At 50.6% G+C, this 10,052-nt stretch overlaps 1 protein-coding gene across 3 annotated transcripts in view; it reads right to left on the reverse strand.

Annotated features, from left to right (window-relative positions):
- The window catches only part of Snx31 (sorting nexin 31), a 56,169-nt gene extending 53,934 nt beyond the window's left edge, over nucleotides 1-2,235 (reverse strand). For 2 of the 3 annotated variants that reach the window (XM_013512838.1, XM_005381870.2), the window contains exons 1-2: nucleotides 2,085-2,235; nucleotides 1,916-1,990 (exon numbers count right to left, since the gene is read on the reverse strand). In XM_013512838.1, the coding sequence (XP_013368292.1) occupies nucleotides 1,916-1,990; nucleotides 2,085-2,150 (141 nt within the window). In that variant the 5' untranslated portion in view covers nucleotides 2,151-2,235. Of the gene's footprint in view, nucleotides 1-1,915; nucleotides 1,991-2,084 lie in introns of those variants that run through there. The other variant, XM_013512837.1, reaches the window with a different exon arrangement.
- Between the last annotated feature and the right edge of the window lie 7,817 nt (nucleotides 2,236-10,052).

Consider the following 10,052-nt stretch of genomic DNA (forward strand, 5'->3'; position numbering starts at 1 on the left):
AGAAAGAAAGAAAGAAAGAAAGAAAGAAAATACATAATATAATGGGTGAAAGTAGGTTCTGAAGGTCAAACCCTGGCTATATCAGTTTAACACTGGGCAAACTGTGCCTCTGTTTCTTCATTTCTTAATGGGGCTGATTATAATCCTAACTCCTAGGGCTGTTATAAAAATTACATGCAAAGTAATTTACATGTAAACTGCTTGGCACTCTGAACTGCTTAATTGTTAACTGTTTTAAATTAAGAATAAATATTCAATAGCCACCTAACATCTAATAGTGTCTTTAAAATGAAGCTGTTTGTGCAGAAAATAGAAAACTGATAGGCACAAGGTGAAGAGAAGTTGGAAAGCGAACAAATCCATCTCTGCTTCAGGGTTTTGAAAAGTCTGCACAAACCTATTCACTAGTATCTATTTTGTTTGCTACCCAGGGCAGTGAGCAGTGGCAGTTCGATGTTAGAGCCCACTGAAGAGAATGAGAATGTCTTGTTCCTGACTTCCCAAACACAAGAGGATCGCGAAGAAAAGTTTACTCGCTTTATGTCTCTGCTTCTGGACCTGCTACGACTGATTTTCACTTCCAACTTTTCCTGGAAAGAAGTATTTTCTTCAATCGGTTGGTTACAGAGGGACAGACTTGGGAATTCTTGAAGCCCTGAATCAGCAGATATTTACCAAGCACGTACCACGTGCCAGGCTTAGAGAAACTGAGCTGCTTGTTCCAAGCACCCTAGCAGGTTGCCACCCACAATCATTTACTTGCTTGCTGAGAAAACTGAAGGTCGGAGGCGAGCCAGGCAGCCAGGCAGCCAGCATCGGTCAGGCTGTCCCACACTCTCCCACTGCGCCTTGCCTTGCACCTTGTGATGCTACCTTCTCCCGCCCACCTCACAGCTCAGAACAGAGATGAGGGTGGACAGGACAATCTGACCTATGTCTCCCAAAGTCTAAATCACCGGTCCTTTCTCTCCCGATCTCCCTGCCTCCTCAGCCCACACAACTCCTCACATGGGTTTTGGTCAAAAGAAGCTTCTCATCTTTCAGAAATCTGCGCCCACACCCTTTTTCACTCAGTCATTGGACAATCATTCCTGAGGACCCATTGGGTCACAGGCACTAGCGATACAAAAATAAGCTAGTGATCACGCAAACCAGCTAGTGATCACATTACAACCATCTTCCTCGTTAACTCCAAAGACATACATTCATCATACCTTCAAAATGGATATGTTCCAAAGGACTACGATGCAAGAGCAAGAAGGTTCACGGTGGTGACATTTTTAACAGTGGAAAAGTCTAACAGTTGTCTGCCAACGGATGACAGCCAAAATCTGGCATTAGATTCACGGAACCTCAGAGGCTGTCTGAAAGAGCACACCATCCCGTGTCCTGCTAGTTGTCCCAGGACGGGACACTGTGAGAAATGGCCTCCTAACTTGATAAATCATCTATTTCTGGGGTTCCCAGGAACTCGAAGCCTACGAATGCAGCCATTTGAAAACAAAAAAATAAAGACATGCGTTTTTTAAAGGCAGTAAACTCAGAACTCTGTAGAGAAAGGAGAGGAGACACCCATGTACAAATTCCCAAAGCTGCACCTTAGCCTGGACTCGATTTGCTTATTTTGAAGGGAAACCCTCCCCGAGGGAGCAGCTGGCACCGAACCGAAGCCCACGACAGACCCAGCGCCCCTCCCGATGGGTTGGTGGGAAGGGCTGGAAGAAACACCTGTGCCCTCATCGCACGCCTGTAGGTGTGTGTGTCATGCAGTTCACAATCAGTCTTTACTACAGCCCAGTTTCGGTGAGGAACCCAGGGCTCAGGAAAGTCAGCGTCCTGCAAGAGTCACACAACCGGAGCTCTTTGGGCACCCGCGCCAGGGCGGACCCGCTGGGCCCCGCCTCCGCCCCCTCACCTGCTCATTCCAACGGTGCAGCTGGCTGTAGCGCACCCTGCAAAAGAGGCTCCCGTCCAGGTACACGGAGTACAGCTGCAGACACAAAGACTGGGTAAGCAGTGTGTGTGACAGGGCCCCATGTCACCTGTCTCCTCCCGGTCCAGCCCGACCCGGGTCCCAGGCGCACCACGTAGCGGCCCCCCAGTGCGTCGGGCCGCTGCTGGGACACGGGGATGCAGAAGTGTGTCTTCATGCTGGAGCGGCGGCCCGTATCTGCGACGCCCCGCCGCCTTCGGCTCTGAGCTGGCCGGGGGGCTGCAGCACTAGGACTTCGCCGCCGGGCGGGGCGGGGGGGCGGAGCTATGTGCCCCCACCCCGCCCAGTCCGCTGCAGGTGAGCGGCGCCACGGCCTTGGACACGCCCCTCGACCGCGTGCCTCGCCCCCGACACGCCCCCAGCGTCCTCCACGCCCCTCACCGCCACCCCGCCGGGGGCACAGCCAAAGTCCCTGCATCAGAGGCAGAGTCCCAGGTGCCAGGCAGGGCGGGACGCAATCAGGGCGCAGGGAGACCCTGGACGCCACAGCCTCCCTAGGACGGATGGCCTTGCAGTCTGGAATTTTGGAGATTCCCTGATTAGGGCAGGTTGAGAGTGTGTGTGTGTGTGTGTGTGTGTGTGTGTGTAGCTCCAGGGTTTTCATCAGATTTTCAGAGAGATCCTGAATTCACAAAAGTTAGGAAACATGTCTGCACAATGAAGGAAAAAAAACACATTAGCCATAAATTGTTCCCCAGGTTAGAAAAAAAATACACATGTATACATATACATAGGTGTGTATATAATAAGATATCACCAGTAACATGATTACTACAAGGAATAAAAGATAATCTCATAGGATCGAGTAGTCCATCACGGAATATTTTTACAGTAATGTTTTTAGCAACTATTATATCTTCTAATAAATGAAAAAAATAAATAGAATTCCAAAAAAAGAACATAATTGTGGCCCCAGCCGCAAGCATGTCCTGTACCATACATGGCCCTTGGGCTGCTCCCTCCCTCGGGCAGTCCAGGGTCCACTCCAGGTCCACTCCAGGACTGCAGCCCGGTACAGTGACGTGCAGGTGCCCCTCCGTCTTCCAGAGGTTGGATCATGAGGGCGTGCGCAGTCACACAGACCTACTTAGACTCTAGCTGCTGACATTTCCTGTGGTGAGTGCCTTAGTGGCCTTGGAAAAGTTTTTTCCCCCTTCCCTCACCAACACTGGCTGTGGTGTCTGATGAATTATTTCTCAGGTCCCTCTGAGTTACCAGCACAATTCTACTGGCTCGGTTTTGTGTGTTAACCTTGCTAGATGGAACACTTATGGGATACCACAATATAAGGAACCCTGCTTCGAGATTTAACCTTTTTTCCTCATTAACATATGAGAAAAATTTTAAAAGCGGAAGTGTTTTGAACCTCTTGATTCCCTGAGAACCTGTGGTTTTGCACACGGGCCGCACCCTGGTAGCTGGTTCACATAAACACAGTTGATTCCCTGGACCACCTGACCCGAGATTCTTCAACTGTTTGTCATTTTTAGTTGCTGTGAAACAGTCTTCCTAATTCTCCTATTTTAGCTGAGTCGGAAAGAACTCTTCCCCACTTGTGGCTTGTTCAGGCGTGAACTGAACAAGCAGGCGCTGGCCCGGCTCCGTTCTTCCCCTGTTCTTTAATCTGCCGATGATTCTGCCCAGTAAACTTTACAGCAACATGCTACCAAGGCCAAAACAGGCCCGCCAGTGGGGTAACTTTTCGGGGTCACAGGGCATTTTGAGTAGGGTACTGCAGGATTTGGGACCGACTAAAGTCCCGTGAGACAACTGTCACCCCTGGAGCGAGGCATGGCTGCTGCGGCGGGAACCAAAGATATGTTCACTGTGGGCCAGGCCTGGCCTCTGCTGTGCCCTTTAATTTCCACACAGACCGGTGCCTGGGGAGCCACTGCCCCTTTCAGCTCGACAGAGAAGCGAGCTGAGACTCAGAGTTGTGCAGCGTGGGAGGGAGGTGCCACAATGCAGAGGTGAAGAGAAGGCCACTGGAATTCACCTCCCAGTCTGCAGCTTCTAGGTGAAGGGTCCTGGGCAAGATGGGGCCTCTCTAAGCTGCTGTCTTCTCTCTGGGAAGTCATCTGAATAACTGCACTCACCTCAAGGGAATTCTCAGTGCAGGGTGATGCGTGGTAGGGGTTTTTTCTCCCGCCTGTGGGTCACTGGTGATAGGGAGGCACCAGGGCCAGGAGCAGCCCTGAATAACTCCTGAGAAATGGCCTACGGGGGAGCCCATGGGATCTGGTCCATTCTTCAGGGCAGCAAAGCAGGGAACCCTGCTCAGGCAGATGTGGCCCCCGCCTTCCCGGGAACTTCCTTCCACCTGGAAGACTGGGCCCTGGCCTGCCCCACGGCAATGTCCAATCAGGGCCATTTCCTTCCTTTTGCTGTGCCCACCCACCCTACAAACTAAACTAGAACAGGATCAGCCTCAGTTCCCTGACCTCTGCTCCTAGCCTGGAAGCTCTTCACTCGTTCAGCCAGCGCCCATCACTGAACCCCACTGTGTTCCTGCACTCGGCATACAGTCCTCTCCCACAGCCAAGACCCTCTTCCGAACACTATTCTAAACACTTAACAAAAATGGAGTCATTTCATTCCCCCACTGCCTGAGGATTGGTACTGACATCATCCTCATTTTATAGATGAGGAAGCTGAGGCACAGAGCAACTAAGAAACTTGCTCCACACTGCAGACTTAAAAATGATGGAGTAGGGGTGCGAGGAAGTGACTCTGACTCTGAGTGCCCGGTGAAGGTGTTCTCAAGGGTTCCTATATAATTTTGCCTTCATAGGCGTGCCTGTCACAGTTTTAAATTCTTAGTGGAGGTTTAAATAAATAAATTTCTATGGCGCTCAATTTCTGAATCAGTTCTATATTGTTTCCAAGAAGTGTTTTCATTTACTTTGTGCCTAGCACATGATCAGCATTCAATAAAACCTGGGCATTCCTGCGCTGAAGGTGGATTCAGTAAGGGCCTCTTATAGGATGAATTGCAGTGACATTGGTAAATGTGACAGCCTCAGCCCCCCAGCCTCACAGAACCTACAGACTAATTTACAGCTGAGAAAAGAGGCAAATTCATTATTGTGGTCCATAGCATTAAGAACAAATACAGGACTTAGTGTTTCTTAATCCTTTTCAGCATTGTTTCATGTAGCTTCTCCTCTGCTTTGTCAATGTTTTGATCCTGTGATGTCTGATACCTTGTTTAAGTCTACTTTCTGTTGCTGTGACAACATACCTGAGCAAATCAGCTGAAAGGAGAAAAGATTTATTTCGGTTCATGGTTTTGGAGGTATCAGTCCATGGTCACTTGGCAGCCTTGTTTCTGGACCTACGATGAAGGCAAAATATCACGGTGGGGAGCATGTGGTAGAGTAAAACTCTCATTCACTTCTTGGTGGCCAGAAATGGGAAAGAGCAGAAATAAAATATAGCATTGAGGGGCCTACTTCTTCCAACTAGGCCCTACCTCCTATGTTGGAGAAGTTTTCACCTCCCCATAGAATGCCAAGTTAGGATCCGTCAATGGTTTAATCTATGTATGAGCAAAGAGACTTGAGCAGACTCAGAAGAGTTTCCTGGTCAGTGGCAGCAGCTATTTTGAGCATGGGCCCAAAGGAAGAGGAACTGTAACAAGAGGCGTGTGGAACGACATCTTCTCACCCTGTTAATCTTCCTTCATCAGTAATATCAGGCCCAAGATGTCTGAAATGTCCTTGGTTCCTGGGTGATTCTCTGGTCTGATGACTGTTGCTGACTGAAGAGTGTCCTCCAAAAGTTCACATCCACTCAGTAGCTCAGGGTGTGGCTTCATTTGGACCCAGTTTCTGCAGATACAGTTCAAGTTAGGTTCAAAATGAAGTCCTATTGGAAAATGAGACCTATGGGTGTGGGACCGTGTTCTGAAAATTATGAGAAGACAGGTGAACCCTACGTAGCTCTCACGTTGGGCCCAGGAGCACTCCAGGTGTTAACATGTGCACCCTCATTTCATCCTTGCAACAACCACATGACGTTATCCCTGTTTTATAGGTGATGAACAGAGGCAGAGGGAAATTAATAACTGGCCCAAGGTCATCACACAGCTTTTGGGAGGGTGTCAGGACTCAGATGTAGGCAGACTAGCTCCAAAGTCCTGATTCCTAATCACGCCTCCAAACACAAGTAATTTTACCACCCATACTTACTAAGGAGAGAGCGCTAGAATATCAAAGAACCCCAAATGTGGGATATGGTGTCTGGAAGAGGTGACTGGAGGGAAGGGAAACCACGGGGAATGAAGCCTTTGCAGAAGCGCTGCCCAGAGGGGGCTGTAGTTTGCCGCTGAGCTCAAGGGCACCTGCCTTAGGTGTGGGAGTTGAAAAGTGAAGGTGCAGGATGGGACCCTCTGCAATGACCTCCACCTTGTGGAGGCAGTGAACTCCTACACACACTGCTGGATGCTAGCACCATGGAGCAGGCATGGACAGAGCGATGTCCAGCATGCCAGGACCACGCACAAGAGGGACACTGACCCAGCCGGCATGCAGGAAGAGTGGGGCAGAAAAGGCTTTCTGGGAAGGCGGTGATATTTGACAGGAATCTTTCTGGATGCATAGAACTCAAATGGTCAGAGCAGTCCAAGGAGGCTGAACCATGAGAGCACGGATGATTAAACAAAGCCAGACAAGCAATTCCAAGCAGTTTGTTCTTAAGGGAAACAGGTGAAGCTTAAGTGGGCGATGAAGGTGGAGGTGGAGGCAGCCTGCTACCTTGGGGCCATAGCTTCCGGGTAAAGCAGCTTGGGGTTTGTTTTGTAGGTGACAGGTTTTGCAGGCCATGGACAGACGGGGTGCATTCTAGGTAGGTATCTTTAGGGGTGCACAGAAAATGAATGGGGTCCGTGGTAGAACCAAGGCAGTCAGACCTGCAAGGATATCTGTCACCAAAGGCATTGCAGAATACGAGTCCTATAGGTGTTCCTCAGAATGGTACACCCTGGTGTAGGAGTCCGGGGGACTTGATTTGTGACCATCTCCAGCGGAACATTTACAGGATGCTTGGCATGTCGAGGGCCTCAGCCAAGAAATCTGGACCTCCACTGTAGGTCAGGCTGTGGGGAAGGGTCTCTGGTGTCCCCAGAAAGCTGTCATTGAGCCTGAGAAGACATACCTGGGCTGGGGCAGTGTGGAAGGCGGGGTGGGGCTAAAACATACTCAGGAGCAGAGCACAAGCTACAGAATAGCTAGAAACAGCTCTTGTCCTCAAGAAGCCAAGGCAGCAATATTTAAGGTCCCGGCAACTCGTGTGACCCTAAGCTGCTTTGTGACCCTTCCACTACCTCTGGTAAAGCTTGGCTGGTTGTACTTGGCCCACAGCCTACAGGTTTTCACTTCCTTTCTCTCGGATCCTCTCTTCCAGGGAACCACTGCAGCTGTTCATGGATCGGACCCTGCTCTGTCCCTGGCCAGCGTCTAGGTGTGGGTGAAGAGTGAACAGAAGAACACATGAGCCAGAGCCACCACTTACCCGTTCCTTTCCACACCACTGCAGCTCGCACACATCACAGTATGCCACCCCTTGCAATAAACAGGCAGTCTGATACACTGCTATATATACACGTACATGTATACACGCATTGTTTATATATACATAGTTATGGAAAAGTTGTACAGGACTTAAATTGATCAGGCATTGGAAGTAAAGAAATGGGAAGGTAAGGAAGACCCAAGGAATGGCTGCCTCAGGGCTTGGGAGGCTTAAGTGACAAAGGGGCCACGTCTGGGGAGGCAGTAGCGAGTGGAGGCGGTGAGTGAGTTCGGACACTGAGCTGGGTGTGCTGGCGGAGATGCGGACGGAAGCTGGGGCAGAGGGAGCCGTGGGACTGCAAGTGAAGGTCAGTGCCGGGGGAAGGAACACACCTGGCGAAGGCAGAGGGGAGAAGAAGCAGGCTCGTGCTGTGCAGCCTTCGTAAAAACCTGCCAGGTGTGTTCGGGGTGACTAGAAGATAATTATCTTCTGGGACAAAGTGAACAGGGATCTGTAACCTCACCACTTCCCCCTGCCATGAGTGTCCGGACACGCCTTGGCATCCTGAGGGCACTGACCAGCCTAGGAAAGGCTACCAAGGCTCCCTCGCCCCAGTCCTGTCCGTGGAGGGAGAGAGATGCTGCGGGAATGTGCAGATGCTTTTTGGTACCAGGAATCAAACTCAGGACCTTGTGCTTGCCAGGCAGGCGCTTGCACCCCTGAGCTATATCCCCAGGGGAAAGTGCAGATTCTAATCGCCAGTCTCTCGGGCAAGGACGGCTCCTCCAGTTTCTGTGCTGCTCGGGGAAGGTTCCCACGAGCTCCCGCAGTGCCCTCTGCTTTCACCTCACGCTCACCGTGTGGCTTTCTGACAGTAATTCAGGGTTCTGGGGAACCTCTAAGGGGGCGGTGCCCTGGGGAGCCCAGAGAGGGTTATCCGCATGTGAAGCACCTGCCTCCGGGTCCTTCCATACACCACAGCCGGCCCGGCCTTTGGTTCCTGTGGCCGGACTCATTGTCCTTTTGGAAACTGTTTCCATCTAGATGCCCTGGGAGGACTGTGCTGACCACAGGAGACACCTGTGTGACACCGTGTGAGGCCCAGGTCAGACAGCAGCAAGCACCCGCCTTGGCCACCGCCCTAAGGGCCGCACAGCCTCTTGCGGGAAGACGGTCATTTCAAGGTGGGGAATGCAGAACAAATGACCTTTCCTGAAGCAACAAGGTAGAAGTGGACGTGTACTATTAAGTCGGTGCAGTCACATGAATCTCAGCTCCCAAGAACCATGCAGAACCTTGGCCACAAGCCCCCGTGGGAAGGGGCTGTCTGCCTCTCCCGGGGAAGGAGGATGCTACGGGGGTAAGTTTCATCCAAGTTGCAGAAGAGTCTGCATGGCCATCCCTGCTTCATCATAGGAGTGGTGATGGGAACAGGGAGCACAGTTGCCCTTCCAGGACTCTCTCAGGACAAGCACTGTATATCCACTTTACGTCATCTCACCCTCTCAGAGCCCCGGAGGTAGAACTGAGTCCACATTTCACATCTGAGGAAACAGGAAGCACAGAGCTCATGAGCTCCCCAGGGACACACGGCCTCTGGGGGTGGTCCCAGCTCTCCCCCACTTCTCCGTAGCTCCTGCCTTCCCTTTGGACTCTGGCAGGGGTGGTCCTATTAAGAGACGGGGCATGCCAGCAGATAGGAAGGCACTGTTCCCCCAAAACAGTAAAATACCAGAACGTAAGTAGATCCCCCATAAGGAGAATGTGAGTAGAATGGACACAGTGATACCACTAAACGGGTGTTGTGAGGATTACAGGAACTAATCTTTCAAAGTGCCGGGCACAGAGCGTGTAGTCCCAGTGTGTGAGCTGGGATGTTTGTTACAGGCCACAGCCTCCGCTGGGTGAACCCCCAACCTTGGTGCCTTTCAAACAGGCAAGAAAATACATTGTAGCTTTTTGCGCGGGAGAAGACAGGGCCTCACTATGTAATTCAGCTGGCCTTGAACTCACTTACATAACCCAGGCTGGCCTCGAGCTCAGGGTGATCTTCCTGCCTCAGCCTCCTGAGTGCTGGGATTACAGGCACGTGCCTCTACGCCCGTCAATACAGTGTAGCTTTGACCTCCTAAAAGGGCTGTGCCTGAGCCTTTTTTGCTCCCCAAGCACATCAATTTATTGAAATTAGCATCTGCTTCTGTTTTGCAGTGTTCATACAAACCAGCCTCTGTGGCTCAGTGCATTCCGAAAGCCTTCACAGCTCCATGGCGGTGCTGCTCAGCTGTGACTCCACCTTGGAATTTCTGTGGAGCTTTAAAAACACCAATGCCCAGGTCTTACCATGCCTTCAGGGATCTGACTTAGTAGGTTTGTGATATGCTTGGCCATTAAAAAAAAATTTTTTTTGGCAGTACTGAGGATCGAACCCAGGTCCTTCACACTGAGGTACATCCGCAGCCTTTTAATTTTTATTTATTTATTTATTTACTTTTTTTTTTTTTTTTTTTTTTTTTTTTTTAAGGATTATAATTGGTGTGCATGTGTGTGA

The sequence above is a fragment of the Chinchilla lanigera genome, unplaced genomic scaffold, assembly GCF_000276665.1.
Source record: "Chinchilla lanigera isolate Chin_1 unplaced genomic scaffold, ChiLan1.0 scaffold00016, whole genome shotgun sequence".
Classification (NCBI taxonomy): Eukaryota; Metazoa; Chordata; class Mammalia; order Rodentia; family Chinchillidae; genus Chinchilla; species Chinchilla lanigera.